A 19,130-nucleotide genomic window follows, 5' to 3' on the forward strand; every position below is an offset into this window, starting at 1 on the left:
AAATATGAATATATATTTAGGTGTGTATATAGATTTTAATTCAGAAAGTATTACATATTCGCTTTTGAAAGGACCTAGGAAGCCCCGAACGGTGGCGGATGCCCGTAATCCCAGCTACTCAGGAAGTTGAGGAGGGAGGATCGCTTGAACCCAGGAGTTCGAGACCAGCCTGGGCAGAATAGTGAGCACCCCCGTCCCAAAAACAAAGCAACTGGGAAGTGTCTGGTGCAGGAGAGCACACGCTGACTGTGAATAAGTGTGTCAGTTCTTAAGGTCCAGCAACGCAAAGCGAAAAGTTAGAGGAGGACTACAAGCGCGATCTCGACAGAGGGCGCTGGGTGGTCAGTGGCTCCAGCAACCACGCGGCTGGGGTGCGCCGGGAAGGGAGCTGGATGTTTTAGCCTCGGGGCGCACGCTGCGGGCCCTTCGTGTTCCGGACGCTAAACACCGAGAGCACCCCGGGCTCCGGGGCCTCCGGAGAACGCTGTCCCATGAACGTGCGGGAAGCGGCCCCCGGCGTCCGCGCGTCCCCGGCAACTCCCGGCGTCCCAACGGCTTCCCGCTGGCAGCCCCGAAGCCGCACTATGTTCCGCCTCTGGTTGCTGCTGGCCTGGCTCTGCGGCCTCCTGGCGTCAAGACCCGGTGAGCCAGCTCAGACCCGGACGCTAGTCCGGGCGCTCGTCACACTGCGGCCCGACTCCCTGCAAAGCCCGGGGCCCTCCCTGCCTGGGTCCCTTTGGTCCTGTCACCCTGGCAATGGGGCCTTTTCCGGGGGATTAGGCGCCCCGTCCGGATGGAGAAGCGACTCAGGGCCCAGCACCAGGGCTCACGCCTGTAATCCCAGGGCTTTGGGAGGCTGAGGCGAGCTGATTGCTTGACCTCGGAGTTGGAGACCAGCCTGGGCAACACAGCAAGACCCCATCTCTACAAACAAATTTTAAAAAATGTTCCGAGGTGGTGGTGCGCACCTGTGGTCCCAGCTACCCGGGAAGCTGAGGGAGGAGGACCACGTGAGTCCAGGAGGTGGAGGCTGCAGTGAGCCAAGATTGCCCCCACTGGACTCCAGCCTGGGCGACAGAGATCCTGTCTTTTTTATAAATTAAAAAAATTGTTTTTGTGTGTGACCGAGTCCCTTCTGTCGCCCAGGCTGGAGTGCAGTGGGCAACAGAGGGAGACTCCAGCTCATAGTTCTCCAGAACTATGAGGAAAATAAATTTCTGTTGTTTAAGCCATGCAGTCTACACTATTTTGTTATGGCAGTGGGAGCTGACTAATATAGTACTTAACAGCAAAATGATTGAAAAACTGTAAAAGTTCATTAGTAAGAGAACTGCTAAATAAACTGTGGTTACCTCCAAACAATGCAAATGGACCACTGTGGAGAGGGAGGAAGTAAGACATGCTATGTACTGACTCTGGCTGACAAGATTCAGAATAGTATGTTATAAGAGAAGGAAAATACGGGCATATCCAAACATTTTACTTGCATGTAAGCCTCCCTGGTGATACTGTAAATTTTTGAGAACTCTTCCTACTCTTCTTCCTATCCTGCCATAATTACCTCTGCAGCATAGCAGAGGTGTGGTCAAGGCCAGGGTGTCAGCCTGGTTAGATTGGAGTGAGTGTTCTCTTCCTGGCTTGTAAACAGCTACCTTCTCCCTGCGTATTCACAGGACCTTTTCTTTGTGTACAGGGAAAGACAGGAGGAGCAAATTCTCTGATGTCTCATCTTATAAGGGCATGAATCTCATCATGAGGGTCCCACTCTATGCCTAAAACCCTGCTTACCTCCCAAAGGCCATAACCAAATACTGTCATATTGTGGGTAGGGATCAACATAGAATTTTGTGGGATACATTCAGTTCATAACACGTACAAAATTTTAATGCAGTGGTTGTCAAAGTTTTTGGGTTCAGAACTCCCTTATACATGAACAATTATTGAGATTCTTAAGGAGCTTTTGTTTATGTGGATTTATATCAATGTTTAACATATTAGAAATTAAAATAGAAATGGAAGAATGTGTATTTCATTCATTAAAAATAAAAGTAATGGCCAGGCGCGGTGGCTCACGCCTGTAATCCCAGCACTTTGGGAGGCTGAGGCGGGTGGATCACCTGAGTGAGGTCAGGAGTTCGAGATCAGCCTGGCCAACATGGTGAAACCCCATCGCTACTAAAATACAAAAAAATTAGCTGGGTGTGGTGGTGCGTGCCTGTAATCCCAGCTACTTGGGAAGCTGAGGCAGGACAATTGGTTGAACCCAGGAGGCAGGAGTTGCAGTGAGCTGAGATGGCACCATCGCACTCCAGCCTGGGTGACGAGCAAAACTCTGTCCCAAAAAATAAAATAAAATAAAAAATATTAATAAACTTTATTTTTTAGAGCAGGTTTAGGTTCATAGCAAAATTGAGCTGAAAGAGTTCCCATATAGCCCCTGTTCCCAAATATGCACAACTTCTCCCACTATCAACATCTGGCACCATGGGATCCTGACACATTGTTATCATCCAAAGTCCACAGTTTGTTTGCATTAGGGTTCATTCTCCACGTTGCCCATTCTATGGTTTTGACAAATGTACAACGACATGTATCCACCATTGTAGTATTATACAGAATAGTTTCACTGCCCTACAAATCCCGTGTGTTCTGCTTATTTATCCCTCCCTCCCTACTGCGGCTGTCAACAGCTCATCTCCTTAGTCTTCATAGTTTTGCCTTTTCCAGAATGTCATGTATTTGAAATCATATAATATGTAGCCATTTTGGATAGACTTTTTTTTACTTAATAATATGCATTTAAGGTTCTCCCATGCCTTTTCATGGCTTGATAGCTTATTTACTTATTTAATTGTTTTTTTGAGATGGTGTCTTACTCTGTCGCCCAGGCTGGAGTGCAGTGGCAGGATCGTGGCTCACTGCAACCTCCGCCTTCCGGGTTCAAGCAATTTTCCTGCCTCAGCCTCCCAAATAGCTGGGATTACAGGTGCCTGCCACCATGCCCAACTAATTTTTTTGTATTTTTAGTAGAGACGGGGTTTCACTATGTTGACCAGGCTGGTTTCGAACTCCTGACTTCAAGTGATCCACCCACCTTGGCCTCCCAAAGTGCTAGGATTACAGGCATGAGCCACTGCACCCGGCCGCTTATTTATTTTTAGTGCTGAATAACATTCAATTGTCTGGATCTACCACAGTTTATGTATCCATTTACCTACCAAATGACATCTTGGTTGCTTCTAAGCTTTGGCAGTTATGAATAAAGCTGCTATAAACATCTATGTGCAGGTTTTTGTGTGGACATAAGTTTTCAACTCATTTGGGTAAATACCAAGAAATGCTATTGCTGGATCATATGATAAGAGTATATTTAGTTTTTAAAGAAACTGCCAAGCTGTCTTCCAAAGTGGCTGTACCATTTGCATTCACCGCAGCAATGAATGAGAACTTCTGTTATTAATGCTGTCATATTATAAATTATATGCATAACTACAAGTGTAAGAAATCCTGGCTGTCTTTTTTATTATAACTCAGAAGAGAGAATTTAAACTTTCAAATGAAAATGCCAGCTCCAAACTGCTGATGGTCCCATCAGCTGAGGGATCTTGCTCAGCAATTTGGGGATGGCATTTTCACATTAAGCTGTCACTCCTCATGTCCTCCTCCATCCAGCCCCTGGCAGCCACTGATCTGCTTTGGATTTATCTGGCAGCCACTGTCCCTTTGGATTTACCTATTCTGGGTATTTCATATAAATGGAATCATACAAAATATGACCTTTTTTGTCTGGCTTATTTCACTTGCATAATGTTTTCAAGGTTCATCTCTGTTGTAGAATGCATTAGAACTTCATTCCTTTTTGTGACTGAATAATATTTCATTGTATATATTCACCCGTTTGTTTACCGATTCATCAGTTGATGGACATTTGATTATTTCCAATTTTTGGCTGTTAGGAATAATGCTGCTAGGAACCTTCATGTACCAGTTTTTGTGTGGACATATGTTTTCATTTCTCTTGGATATGTACTTACAAAGGAAACTGTTAGGCCCAATGGTATAGGTATGTCCATTTCCTCTTCTGGACTTTGTTATCCCCCAATAATGAGTTGGCTATTCTGGGTCTTTTACCTCCTCATGTAAACTGTAGAATATGTTGGTTGATATCCACAAAATAGCTTGCTGGGATTTTGATTGGGGTAGTCTTGACATAGAACAAATTGGGAAGAGGCTGGGAATGGTGGCTTACGCTTGTAATCCCAGCACTTTGGGAGGCCAAGGCGGGTGGATCACTTGAGGCCAGGAGTTCCGGACCAGCCTGGCCATGGTGAAACCCCATCTCTACTAAAGAAATACAAAAATTAGCTGGTTGTGGTGGGACATGCCTGTAATCCCAGCTGAAGCAGAATTGCTTGAACCTGGGAGGCGGAGGTTGCAGTGAGCCAGTATCGCACCTCTGCACTCCAGCCTGGGCGACAGAGCAAGACTCTTTCTCAAAAAAAAAAAAAAAAAAAAAAAAGAAAAAAAGAAAGAACCAGTTGGGAAAAGCTGACATCCGATGGAGTAGCAGTGACTACCTACAATGTTTTGTTGAAAATGATTCTGAGGCTTTGCCTAAATTTAATGTAAAAGCTATGATACCTGCTAGATTTTTGAAGTGACATACGCATTTATGTATCAGTCTTTTCCTAAGGTGGGATAGTTGAGGCCAAATTTGGCTTTACATCAGAATAATCTCTGGATATTTCTAAACATATATATTTCTGGATCAAAATCCTGGAACTTTAAAAATAATTATAAACTTGTTAATAATTTTTATTTAGTAATATGTGATTACATTCAAAATGAAGTAAAAGAGGCTACCCTATATGTTACCATCTTTCCTGATTCTCAATTTTACTATACTTTTAAAGAAAACGACTATGTTTATCAGTTTGATGGTACTCTTCTGGACTTTTCTCTAGACACTTAGATATAAATATGTGTAAATATAGACATATATGATCCTTTTTGAAGTAAATTATAAATGATGAAAACATATTGTATAAATTTATGTATGTCATCTATTTTTATATATTTTGGATATTAATCATTTTTTTATATCTTGCACAAGTTTTCTTCAATGTGTTATTGATCTTTTCATTTGTGATATCCTGATTTTTGTACTAAGTTTATCAACACTTTCTTATGGCTTCTGCATTTTGTTTTCCGTATTAAGGCTTCCCTTGGTACAATGATTAAAACAAATAGTTTCCCATACTTTCTTAAAGTTATTTTACAACTTTAGAAAATTTAGCCTTTCAGTCTTTCTAACAGTTTTGTAACTTTGTACATGAAGTCTTGTAATCCACACTGTGGTGCTAGATATGAAACTATATTTGTATTTTTCCAAACGGATAATGAATACTGATATTACATCATTCTCCCATTCATTTGAAATGCCACATTTAGTAGACGTTAAACTATCACCACCCCCTTGCCCTCGAAGTACACAGGTAGGTCTCAGTTAGAGACCTGTCATGAGACTGAGGATACACTGAAAGGGTTTAAATAAAGAGAGTTTAGCTATGGGACTATTTATAGAGATGTGGGCACCAATAATTAACGATGAAACGCACAGACTAGTAACAGTAGAAAGCCGTATCACATGTGTTGAATTGATTGTTTGCAAAGATGGCGATGGCCTTAACACTTCCTCCATCCCTGTGTGTGCTTCCGTTTTGCAACATTTCTTTGTCATTCCTCCCATTGAGAGGTAGAATGTATTTCTTCATTCTCTGAATCTGGTTGGCCTCATTACTTGCTCTGGCCATTTGAATGTGGTAGAAATGAGTTGTGAGACTTCCACGTCTATGCCTCAAGAGGCTTTGCAGCTTCCTCTCTGCTCTCTTGAAGCACTGTCTTGACTGCTACATGAAGAATCCTAGACTAGGACGATAAGAGGATGTGTGAAACGGAGATGACTCAACCTAGGCCGTTCAGTCAAAAAACATGAATGGGGTCGTCTTAGTCTCTCCAGGCCTAGGAGAGCTGCCAGATGACTGCAGCAACATGAGTAACACTATGAGTGTCAGTACAGTGGGTACTTCAGGGTGTCCTGTGTCATCACACTGAAGCAGGGCAGTGCCATCTATATCTTGAACTTGCTGCAGATTCTTCTCTTGCGCTGGGTCCAAGTCAATTTTGACAGTTTTACCAGTCACCCGATAAATGATTCAGGCTCTCACACCCCAAAACTGTATGTAGTATCTCTGAATTCAAAAACTCAAAAAGGCCTGCCACTCATTGTGACTCTGTTTTTTTGTGGTGGGCTATGCAAGATGTAGCCACTAGCATCTCACTTGGTACAGGATATCTCAGCATGCTGCAACCACTGGACCCCAAGAAACTTTGGGGTTGTAACTATCCCTGAAACCTCCGTAGGTTCTTCTACCACATTCTGGCATGCATATATCTTACTGAAACATCTAGGGCACTTGCTACTTCTTGCTCACTAAATATATTAGCATGATGTCTTTCACATCATGCAACTTGACCAGCATGATGTTCTAATGGGAAATCAAAACGGTCAGTGTCCCTCTGTGCTACAACAGGACAGTTGACAGCTTGAAGGGAAGGTGGTGAAAAACGTATTATTGTTCTTGTCAGATGAAGGCATTTGTTACCATTGCTGATTGGAATTGAAAATAACATTTGCCAGGTCAATAACTGCATATTAGGTATTAGGAGCCGTGTTGATTTGTTTCAACAAATCAACACATTGGAATCTATATTTTTTTTACTAATCAACTATAATTTCACATGAACTAACTAATGAGACTTTAATTTCAACGAGCTAGTTCATTTCACAAAAACTATAATTTCATTCACCATTGATGGATCCAGGTCACAATTTATCCCTTGATCTATATAAGTCCCTGTTCTGATCAATGGACCATGCTGGTATTTTGAGTCCTCAGGATTAGTGTCAGTTCAGAGTCAGTAAATAATACTCCCTGAAAGTCTGGCTATTTCCCCTCCCCTGGGCATAGTCATCATGGTAAAAGGACACAGGACACTATGGAAGAGTCTGCAGGGGAGGATTCGCAGCACATTCCTGTGGTTGCATGGCAAGGTTCTTCCTAAAGAGGACTCTCACTCCTTAATGAAAAGGCTGTAAGCCTCTGAACTGTGTCAGGTGTAGGAACAAGGGAAGAGGCTGTGAGTCCTCGTGGTGATTGCATCAGTTTCTGCACATCACAAGCTAGAATTTTCTTGACGAGAGTGCTCATCTAGTTCATTCCTAGGGACTCTGTGATCAGTTAGATACTACCAAGGATCTCTGTAGGTGAAAGCATTTTGTTTTTCACTCTGTCCTTGTGGCTTCTTCTGGTAATTGTGCTCACCTGTCTCTGAGAGTCAAATGTTACCATCCATTGTCTGCCACTTCAGAATTCCCTGATTCCCAGTCAAAGCAAGGAATCATGTTTAAAAATTTTTTTCATAAGTTTTATTTCATTTTTTCTTCCAACTTTAATTTTAGGTTTGGAGGTGCATATGCAGGTTTGTTACATGGGTAAATTGTGTGTCACTGGGGTTCTATGTACAAATGATTTCATTACCCAGGTAGTGAGCATAGTATCTGATAAGTAGTTTTTCAGTCCTCTCCCTCCTCCCATCCTCCACCTTCAAGTAAGTTTTGGTTCTATTGTGCCCCTCTTTGCATCCATGTGTACTCAGTGTTTAGCCTCTGCTCATAAGTGAGAATATGTTGTATTTGGTTTTCTGTTCCTGTGTTAATTTGTTTAGGATAGTGGCCTCCAGCTGCAACCATGTGGCTGCAAAGGACGTGATTTCATTTTTTATGGCTGTATAGTATTCCATGGTGTATATATACAACATTTTCTTTATCCAGTCCACCACTGATGGATATCTAGGTTGATTCCATGTCTTTGCTATTGTGAAAAGTGCTGCAATGAATATACGTGTGCATGTGTCTTTATGGTAGAATGATTTATATTCCCTTGGGTATATACTCAGTAATGGGACTGCTGGGTCAAATGGGAGTTCTGTTTTAGGTTCCTTGAGAAATCACACTGCTTTCCACAGTGGTTGAACTAACTTACATTCTTGCCAGCAGTGTATAAGCATTCTCTTTCCTCTGCCACCTTGCCAACACCTATTATTTTTTGACTTTTTAATAAGTCATTCTGATTGGTGTGAGATGCTATGTCACTGTTGTTTTGACTTTCATTTTTCTAATGATAAGTTTTTCATATGCTTGTTGGCCACATGTATGTTTTATTTTGAGAAGAGTCTGTTCATGTCATTGGCCCATTTTTTAATGGGGTTGTTTTTTGCTTGTTGAATTGTTTAAGCTCCTTATAGAGTCCAGATATTAGACCTTTGTTGGCATAGTTTGTTGATATTTTCTGCATTCTGCAGGTTGCCTGTTTACCTGGTTGGTAATTTCTTTTGCTGTGCAGAAGCTCTTTAGTTTAATGAAGTCCCACTTCTCAATTTTTGTTTTTGTTGCAATTGCTTTTGGAGTCTTCATCATGAAACCTTTGCCAAGGCAAAGATGTCTAGAATGGCATGTCCTGGGTTTTCTTCTAAGGTATTTATAGTTTTAAGTTTTACATTTAGGTCTTTAATCCATCTTGCATTAATTATTGAATATGGCAAAAGGTTCATTTGCAGTCTTCTGCATACAAGTAGCCAGTTATCCTGGCACCATTTATTGGATAGAGAGTCCTTTCTCCATTGCTTGTTGTTGACTGTCAAAGATCAGATGGTTATAGGTGTGTGGCTTTATTTCTGAGTTTTCTAACCTGTTCCATTGGTCTATGTGTTTGTTTTTGTACCAGTACCATGCTGTTTTGGTTACTGTAGCCTTGTGGTATAGTTTGAAGACAGGTAGTGTGAGGCCTCTTGCTTTCTTCTTTTTGCTTAGGATTGCTTTGGCTCTTTGGGCTCTTTTATGGTTCCATATGAATTTTAGAATAGTTTTTTCTAATTCTGTGAAAAACTGACATTGGTGGTTTGATAGAAATAGCACTGAATCTGTAAATTGCTTTGAGCAGTATGGGCCTTTTAACAATGTTGATTCTTCCTATCCATGAGTATGGAATGTTTTTTCATTTGTTTGTGTCATCTCTGATTTCTTTGAGCAGTGTTTTGCAGTTCTCCTTGTAGGGTCACCTCCATGGTTAGCTGTATTCCTAGGTATTTTGTTCTTTTTGTGGCTATTTTGGATGGGATCCTGTTCTTCATTTGGCTCTCGGCTTGGCTGTTGCTGGTGTATAGAAATGCTAGTGATTTTTGTACATTGATTTTGTATCCTGAAACTTTACTGAAGTTGCTTATCAGATCTAGGAGCCTTTGGGCAGAAACTATAGGGTTTTCTAGGTGTAGAATCATATCGTCTGTGAAGAGAGAGAGTTTGACTTCCTCTCTTCCTATTTGGATGCCTTTTATTTCTTTCTCTTGCCTGATTGCTCTGGCTAGGACTCCTAGTGCTATGTTGAATGGAGGTGGTGAGAGTGGGCATCCTTGTCTTGTTCCAGTTCTTAGAGAAAAGGCTTTCAACTTTTCCCCATTTAGTATGATGTTAGTTGTGGCATTTAATGATTATGGTTACTTTTTTTTTGAGACAGAGTCTTTCTCTGTTGCCCAGGCTGGAGTGCAGTGGTGTGATCTTGGCTCACTATAATCTCTGCCTCCTGGGTTCAAGTGATTCTCCTGCCTCAGCCTTCCGAGTAGCTGGGATTACAAGCATGCGCCACCACGTCCTGCTAATTTTTGTATTTTTAGTAGAGAAGCGGTTTCACCATGTTGGCCAGGCTGAACTCTTGACCTCAGATGATCCGCCTGCCTTGGCCTCGTTAAGTGCTGGAATTACAGGCGCGAGCCACCTTGTCTGGCTGACTATGGTTACTTTTAATCTGAATTTTTCGGTACCTTTATGTCATTGAACAGTTTCTACTTATACTGCTTGTTTTTAGGTTTAAGTCACATTTTTTGGATCACACTGTTAAGCAGATTTTGTTTTTCTTTTTTCTTTTCTTTTTTTTTTTTTTGAGACGGAGTATCGCTTTGGCACCCAGGCTGGAGTGCAGTAGCGTGATCTTGGCTCACTGAAACTTCCACCTCCCAGGTTCAAGCAACTCTCCTGCCTCAGCCTCCGGAGTAGCTGGGACTACAGGCACATGCCACCATGCCCGGCCAATTTTTGTATTTTCAGTAGAGACGGGGTTTCACCATGTTGGCCAGGCTGATCTGGAACTCCTGAACTCGTGAGCCACCTGCCTTGGCCTCCCAAAGTGCTGGGATTACAGGCGTGAGCCACCGTGCCCGGCCCTGTTAAGCAGATTTAAGGAAATCAGTATGCTTATATGATCTTCCTCTTCTTCTGCTACAGTTGCTAAAGTTGTATATATTATGTTTATGTAACCAGAGCTTTTAACATTTGCATCTGTTATATAACTGTGATTCCCACAGTTGTTTTAGTCTTTAGTCTATATTTAAGATTTTTTTTTTTCTCACTGTTAGGCATTTTACCACAACTCTGCTGATATTTTTATTGGGAGAAATGTCTCTGACTTTTGTGGTAGACACATGTGAACTTTTTTTTTTTGAGTTTTGCTTGTAAATATCTATCTTCTGCCTTTATATTTAATGGCCTTTTTGCTGGGTACACATTTATAGGGTCTTCACTGTCTTTTCTTAAAGTTCCTTTTTAGACATTGTTCTTTAGTCTTTTAATATTAAATACTGTGGTAAAAATTCTCAAGCCAGCCTGCTTATCTCCCCTTATACATAACATGATTTTCTTTTTTTTCTTTCTATCATATTTTCAAGGAATTCTTTATCTTGGAAACCCAACAATTACAGTAGAATATGTTTTAGTTTAAAGTAATGATCAGTTATTCCTGAAATACAGTATACTTGCTAGTCTGTTGTTTTTAATCTTTTATTTCAGGAAAAAGTTTTTGAAGTATGTCTTTGATTTTTTTGATGTGTATTTTCTATTTTCTTCAGGAACCACACATTTTGTGCGAGCTGCATACCTCTTCTCTTCTCCTTTTTTGTTCTTTTATAAGTATCTTGTCTGTTTTTCAAATTAAGTGTTTTCAAGCTTTTTATAGAAGTACACAGTGATGAGCCACCCATACCTGCACAAGTAAACTTTATGAGAGAAACTGAACAGATATTTAGTCAAATTTAAGGCAAGGTTACTAACTTTTTTTTTTTTTATCTCTTCAGGTTTTCAAAATTCACTGCTACAAATCGTAATTCCAGAGAAAATCCAAACAAATACAAATGACAGTTCAGAAATAGAATATGTAAGAGATATTTTTTCACAACCTAAATGTTTATATGAAATTTCTTATTTTTATTATATAGCTATGAAATATGTCAAGCCCATTTTAATATGAATATAATGTCTCTCGTATTTCTACTGATAGGAATTAAAAGCTTTGATGGTAAAAAGCAAATAGGTAAATTAGAATGGTCTGTATTTTTTTTAATGTTTGTCATTTTCTTATGGTAAATTATTTTTAAAAGTTTACATATAGAAGAGAATGTAGAATTAAGTGTTTTATCTGAGTGATATCTAGGACATCAGCACAAAGAGAATAATTTTCTCCAAAATGTCTAAGACAATTTCTTTTAACTAAAGCCTGTTTCTCAATCTCCACCCCTACACCTAGCAATTCTCAGACAAGAAGAAACATTTCATTCTACTATTTTTATTAGAAAGGGAAATACTTTATTTTGTTCATTGATTTATTTAGCAATTATTTCTCTAGACTTGCCATGTGCATACCTATATGTTAAGTGTCTTAGGAGATTTAAAAAAAAGAAATATAATTAAGCAAGCTTTGCTTATAAGTGACCAATCTTTTGATAATATTCTATTTTTAACAGTTTTCTTGAGGTGCAATTTACAACATCACAGAATTCACACATTTTAAGTGTACAACTCAACAATTATTACAGCAGTACATAAATAGAATTGTGCAAACATTACCACAGTCCAGTTGTAGAATGTTGCTATGAATCCTAAAAAGATCCCTCATGCACATTTGTAGTTCTTCTCCAGCCCATGGCAACTGCTGATCTGTTGTCTATCTCTATGTATTTGCCTCTTTAAGGGCATTTTATATAAATGGCAACATGCAATATGTAAGCTTTTGTATTAGACTTTTTTCACTTAGGATTATCCATTTTGTAGCATTTTATCAGGTTATTAATTTTTATATCTTAAATGTGGCTATACCACATTTTGCTTTTCCATTCTCCTTCTCCAGTTGATGGACTTTGGATTGTTTTCTGATATTGAGTATTATGAATAATTCTTTTATGAACATTCATGTATGGACATATATTTTCCCTTGGGTAGATTCTTAGGAGTGAAATTGCTGGGCACATGATAAGTTTGTGTTTAACATTTTTGGAAACTGCTACACTGTTTTCCATAGTGACTGTACCAATTTACATGTCACATCAGCAATTTTTGAGTGTTCCAGTTTTTTCACATACTTGTGAACATTTGACGTTTTCTGTCTTTCAGATTAAAGCTATTGTAGTGGGAGTGTAGTGGTATGTAATTGTGGCTTCAATTTGCATTTCTTTAATGAATAATTATGTTGAGTATTTTTCATGAGCCTAATAGCCATTTATATGCCTTTTTTGTGGAATGCCTACTCAAATTATTCTATTTTAAAATTTAGTTGTTTATTTATTTTTGAGTTCTATGAATTCATCATATATTCTGGACACAAGTTCTCTATTTGGAATTATTTTCTTCCAATTTCTGGCTTGCTTTTTCATTTTTCTCAGTGGTGTTTTTTGAAACACAAACATTTTCAATTTTGATGACATTCAGTTTATCAAATTTTCTTTTTATGGATCTTGTTTTTGGTTTTGTATTTAAGAACTCTGTTATGGACTGAATTGTGGCCCCTCAAAATTCATATGTTGAATCCCTAACTCCTAATGTGACTATATTTGGAGATAGGGCCTTATGGAGGTAATTAAGGTTACATGAGGTCAAGGGCCTTATGGAGGTAATTAAGATTATATGAGGTCATAAGGGTAGGGCTTTAATTAATCTAATAGGACTGATGTACTTATAAGAAGAGGAAATATACTAGGAGTTCATGCATACAAAGTGAAGGTCATGAAAGGATACAACAAGAAGGCAGCTGTCTGCAAGCCAAGAGGAGAGGCCTCACCAGAAATCAGCCCTGTTGGCACCTCGATCTTGGACTTCCAGCCTCCAGAACTGTGAAAAAATACATTTTTGTTGGTTAAGCCATCTTGTCTGTGGCATTTTGTTTGGGTAGCCTGAGCAGAGTAATCCGATTTTGGTATTGTGAAGTGGGGTGCTGCTGTAACAAATACCTAAAAATGTTGAAGTGGATTTGGAACTGAGTGAAGGGTAGAGGCTAGAAGACTGGTGAAGTACATGCTAAGAAGAAGCCTAGATCGCCTTGAAGGGACTGTTGGTATAAATACGGATGCTAAAGTTAATTCTAACGAAGGATCAGAAAGAAAAGACTTGTAGAAAAAGCTTTTGTAGTCTTAGGGAATATACATATCATTATAAACAGAATAGAACTGGTAGAAATGTGAACATTAAAGGTGTTTCTGGGCCGGGCATGGTGGCTCACACCTGTAATCCCAGGACTTTGGGAGGCTGAGGTGGGCAGATTACCTGAGGTCAGGAGTTCAAGACCAACCTGGCTAACATGGTGAAACCCTGTCTCTACTAAAAATACAAAAATTAGCTGGACGTGGTGGCAGGCACCTGTAGTCCCAGCTACTCGGGAGGCTGAGGCAGGAGAATTGCTTGAACCCAGGAGGCAGAGGTTGCAGTGAGCCGAGATTGGGCCACTGCACTTTAGCCTGGGTGACAGAGCGAGACTGTGTCTCAAAAAAAAAAAAAGAGTGTTTCTAGTGAGGTCACAGATGGAAATGAGAAATGTTATTGGAGACTGGAGGAAAGGAGATCCTTGTTAAAAAGTGGCAAAGAACTTGGCTGAATTGTGTTCTAGTCTTTGGTAGAAGGTAGAAATTGTGGGGGACAACCTTGGGTATTTAGCTGGGGAGATTTCTAAGCCAAATGCTGAAGATGTGGCTTGTTTTGTCATCACTGCTTATAGAAAATACAAAATGCAAGAGAAGAGAGGTAAATGGAAGGAATTATTTAGCAAAAAGGAACAAGAACTTGAAGATTTGAGAAATTTTCAGCCTACTTTGTATTTTTTAAAATGAGAAATGATGTTTTAGAAAGAACACCAAAGGTGTAGCTGGACAATCAGACAATAAAAAGATTCCTCATTATTTAATCTGCCATGTCAACTGAAGCCAGGATCAGAGATGGGATTATATCAGCAGAAACACTGCCAACTGGAACTAAAGGGAACAGAGAAAATTGGATAGAATGAAGGAATGCTGTTTAACTTCTGGGATTCTACAGGATAGGACAATAGAGTTGTCTGGCTTCAAACATGCATCATTCTTCACAAACACCGCATGTTCTCACTCATAAGTAGGAGTTGAACAATGAGAACACATGGACACAGGGAGGGGAACATCACACACCGGGGCCGGTCGGGGGGTGGGGGGCTAGGGGAGGGAGAGCATTAGGAGAAATACCTAATGTAGATGACGGGTTGATGGGTGCAGCAAACCACCATGGCACATGTATACCTGTGTAACAAACCTGCATGTTCTGCACATGTACCCCAGAACTTAAAGTATAATAAAAAAAGAAAAAGAGAAGAATGACCCTGAAAGCAATTCAGAGATCATCAGGGCTGCCACTCCTGCTACAGGCCCAGGAGGCAAGGCTGCATTCTCTGGTTTCAGAGAGTGGGGCCACCTCCTTGGTTTCAGTAGTCTAGAATGTCACTGTTTATTACCCCAGGAACAAGGCTGTCACCCAGAGCTGTGAGGGCAGAGCCGCTTTACAGAGCTGAGGGGATGGGGCCAGTCCCTAGGGCCATGGGAGAGTTGCTCTCCAAGTGGGCCCAGCAGGGTAGAGCATCCTGTCAAAGAAGAGTATTCTTGAACCTTAAGATCTAATGGAATTTGTCTTGCTAGGTTTTGGACTTTGTTGGGATTGTCACCCCTTTTTTTTTTCTGGTTTCTCCTTGTTGGCATGGGAATAGCTATTCTATGCCTGTTCTACTATTGTATTTTGGAAGCACATAACTTGTCTGGTTTCAGAGGTTCACAACTGGAGAGGAATTTTGCCTCAGGATGAATCATCACTTGAATCTCAACCATACCTGATTTAAGTGATATTTAGATGGAATTTTGAACTTGGAATTGATGCTAGAATGAGTTAAGGCTTTGGGGCTTTTCCATGCAAGAAGGAAATGAATTTGGGGGGCACCATAGGGAAGAATGTTATGAATTGAATTGTGTTCCCCGCCAAATCCATATGTTGAAAACCAAACTCCCAGTATGGAGATAGGACCTTTAAGGAGATAGAGTTAAATGTGATCATAGAGGTGTAACCTTAATCTGATTGGACTGGTGTCCTTATAAGAAGAGGAAGAGATACGAGAAGTCCTTGTCTGTCTCCATGCATACACAGACAAAAAGCCATATGAGAACATAGTGAGAAAAGAGCTACCTACATGCCGTAAAGAGAGGCCTCACCAGAAACCAACCTGCTGGCATATTTATCTTGGACTTCTAACATCCAGAACTGTGAGAAAATAACATTTCTGTTTTTGTTTTTGTTTTGAGATAGAGTCTTCCTCTGTTGTCTATGCTGGAGTGCAATGGCGCTATCTTGGCTCACTGCAACCTCTGACTCCCAGGTTCAAGCAATTCTCATGCATCAGCCTCCCAAGTAGCTGGAATTACAGGCATGTGCCACCATGCTTGGCTATTTTTAGGTAGAGATGGGGTTTTGCCATGTTGGCCAGGCTAGTCGTGAACTCCTGACCTCAAGTGGTCTGCCTACCTTGGCTTCCCAAAGTGTTGGGATTACAGGCATGAGCCACCACACCTGGTCCTAAAATTTCTGTTGTTAATGTCACCATGCCTGTAGTATTTTATTATGGCAGCCTAAGCAGACTAATATAAAGTCTTTACCTAACCCAAGCTCACAAAGATTTTCTTCTGTGTTTTCTACTAGCTCATAAGTCTGTGAGCCAATTTGAGTAAACTTTTGTATATGGTGTGAGGTCAGGATATAAGTTCAGGTTTTTTTGCCTGTGGATCCAACTTTCCCAGCACCGTTTGTAGAAAAGACTATACTTTCCCCACTGAATTGTTTTGATACCTTTGTAGATCAAGTAAATAAAAATGTAAAGGTTTATTTGTGGACTTTTATGTCTTTGCCATTTATCTAGCTGGCTTTCTTTGCACCAAGATCTCATTGCTTTGATTATTGTGCATTTTAGGGCAAGATTTGAAATTGGGTATTGTAAATCCTTCATTCTTTATTCATCTTTTCCAAAATTGCTTTGACTATTCTAAGTCCTTTTTATTTCCATATATATTTTTAGAACAACTAAAAATACCTCTATGATCACATTTAACTCTATCTCCTTAAAGGTCCTGTCTCCACACTGGGGGTTTGGTTTTCAACATATGGATTTGGTGGGGGGGCACAATTCAATCCATAACATTCTTCCCTATGGTTCCCTCCAAATTCATTTCCCATATTGCATGACCATTTTTACAAGAAAGGTTGCTTGGATTTTGATAGAGATTACATTTAATATGTATAGATTAATTTGGGAGAATTGCTCTTTTTACAATATTGAGTGCTCTGATCTATGAACATGTATGATACCTTCATTTATTTAGATCTTTAATTTCTGTCATTAAAGTTTGGTAATTTTCTTTCCTTTTTTTTTTTTTGTTTGAGATGGAGTCTCACTCTGTCTCCCAGGCTAGAGTGCAGTGGCGCGATCTTGGCTCACTGCAACCTCTGCCTCCTGCGTTCAAGTGATTCTCCTACCTCAGCCTTCCGGGTAGCTGGGATTATAGGCACATGCCATGACACCCAGCTAATTTTTGTATTTTTAGTAGAGACAGGGTTTTGCCATGTTGGCCAGGCTGGTCTTGATCTCCTGACCTCAGGTGATCCACCTCCGTCAGCCTCCCAGAGTGCTGGGATTATAGGCATGAGTCACTGTGCCTGGCCTTCTTTTTTTTTTCTTTAACATTTATTTTAAGTTCAGGGGTGCATGTGCAGGTTGTGCAGGTTTGTTATATAGGTAAATGTGTGCCATGGTGGGTTGCTGCATGTATCATCCCATTACCTAGGTATAAGCTCAGCATCCATTAGCTATACTTCCTAATGCTCTCCCTCCCCCAGCTCTCTGACAGGGCCCATTGTGTGTTGTTCCCCACTATGTGTCCATATGTGCTCATCATTCAGCTCTCCCTTATAAGTGAGAACAGGCAGTGTTTGGTTTTCTGTTCCTGCATTAGTTTGCTGAGGATAATGGATTCCAACTCTATCCATGTCTCCGCAAAGGACATGATCTTGTTCCTTTTTATGGCTGCATAGTATTCCATGGTATAGATGTACCACATTTTCTTTTTCTTTTTTTTTTTTCTTTTTGAGACGGAGTCTTGCTCTGTAGACCAGGCTGGAGTGCAGTGATGTGATCGCTGCTCACTGCAAGCTCTGCCTCCCGGGTTCATGCCATTCTCCTGCCTCAGCCTCCCAAGTAGCTGGGACTACAGGTGCCTGCCACCATGCCCAGCTAATTTTTGTATTTTTAGTAGAGGCGGGGTTTCACTGTGTTAGCCAGGATGGTCTTGATCTCCTGACCTCATGATCCACCCGCCCTCGGCCTCGCAAAGTGCTGGGATTACAGGCGTGAGCCACTGCGCCCAGCCAATGTAACCACATTTTCTTTATCCAGTCTATTGTTGATGGGCATTTGGGTTGCTTCTATGTCTTTGCTATTATGAATAGTGCTGCAATAAACATACATGTGTATGTATCTTTATAATAGAATAATTTATATTCCTTTGGTTATATACCCAGTAAAGGGATTGCTAGGTCAAATGGTATTTCTGCCTCTAGGTCTTTGAGGAATTGCCACACTGTCTTCCACAATGGTTGAACTAATTTACATTCCCTCCTACAGTGTAAAAGTGTTATTTTTTCTCTGCAACATCGCCAGTATCTGTTGTTTTATGACTTTTTAATAATCACCATTCTAACTGGTGTAAGATGGTATCTGATTGTGGTTTTGATTTGCATATCTCAAATGAGCAATGATGTTGAGTTTTTTTCATATGTTTGTTGGCCACATGTATGTCTTCTCTTTACAAGAGTCTGTTCACATCCTTTGCCCACTTTTTAATGGAGTTTTTTGTTTTTTCTTATAAATTTGCTTAAGTTCCTTGTAAACTCTGGATATTCGATGTTTGTCAGATCTTAAGATCTAATGGAATTTGTCTTGCTAGGTTTTGGACTTTGTTGGGATTGTCACTCCTTCCTTTTTTTCTGGTTTCTCCTTGTTGGCATGGGAATAGCTATTCTATGCCTGTCCTACTATTGTATTTTGGAAGCACATAACTTGTCTGGTTTCACAGGTTCACAACTGGAGAGGAATTTTGCCTCAGGATGAATCATAACTTGAATCTCAACCATACCTGATTTAAGTGATATTTAGATGGAATTTCGAACTTGGAATTGATGCAAGAATGAATTCTTCATCCTAGGGGTACTTGATTCTTCATCTGGTAATTTTTAGTGTACAGTGAGTAGATTGCAAAAATTTCTCCCATTTTGTAGGCTGTCTGTTCACTCTGATCATACTTTCTTTTGCCCCGCAGAAGCTTTTTAGTTTAATTAGATCCCATTTGTTAATTTTTGTTGCAATTGCTTTTGGTGTTTTCATCATGAAATCTTTATCCCTAACTTTGTCCTGAATGGTATTGCCTAGATTTTCTTACAGAGTTTTTATTACTTTGGGTTTTACATTTAAGTCTTTAATCCATCTTGAATTACTTTTTGTATAGGATGTAAGGAAAGAGTCCAGTTTAAATTTTTTGCATATGGTTTGCCAGTTCTCTCAGCACCACTTATTAAATAGGAAATCCTTTCCCCATTGCTTGTTTTTGTCAGGTTTGTCAGAGATCAGATGGTTGTAGGC

At 40.1% G+C, this 19,130-nt stretch overlaps 1 protein-coding gene across 23 annotated transcripts in view; it reads left to right on the forward strand.

The window, feature by feature from the left end:
• The first annotated feature begins 338 nt into the window (after positions 1–338).
• The window catches only part of ADAM32 (ADAM metallopeptidase domain 32), a 207,246-nt gene continuing 188,454 nt past the window's right edge, over positions 339–19,130 (forward strand). For 19 of the 23 annotated variants that reach the window (XM_063668672.1, XM_054499101.2, XM_063668673.1 and 16 more), the window contains exons 1-2: positions 354–642; positions 11,245–11,324. In XM_063668672.1, the coding sequence (XP_063524742.1) occupies positions 492–642; positions 11,245–11,324 (231 nt within the window). In that variant the 5' untranslated portion in view covers positions 354–491. Of the gene's footprint in view, positions 643–11,244; positions 11,325–19,130 lie in introns of all 23 variants that reach the window. The other 4 variants (XM_063668681.1, XM_063668683.1, XM_063668690.1 and 1 more) reach the window with 2 other exon arrangements.

Source organism: Pongo pygmaeus, chromosome 7 (genome assembly GCF_028885625.2).
Source record: "Pongo pygmaeus isolate AG05252 chromosome 7, NHGRI_mPonPyg2-v2.0_pri, whole genome shotgun sequence".
Taxonomy (NCBI): domain Eukaryota; kingdom Metazoa; phylum Chordata; class Mammalia; order Primates; family Hominidae; genus Pongo; species Pongo pygmaeus.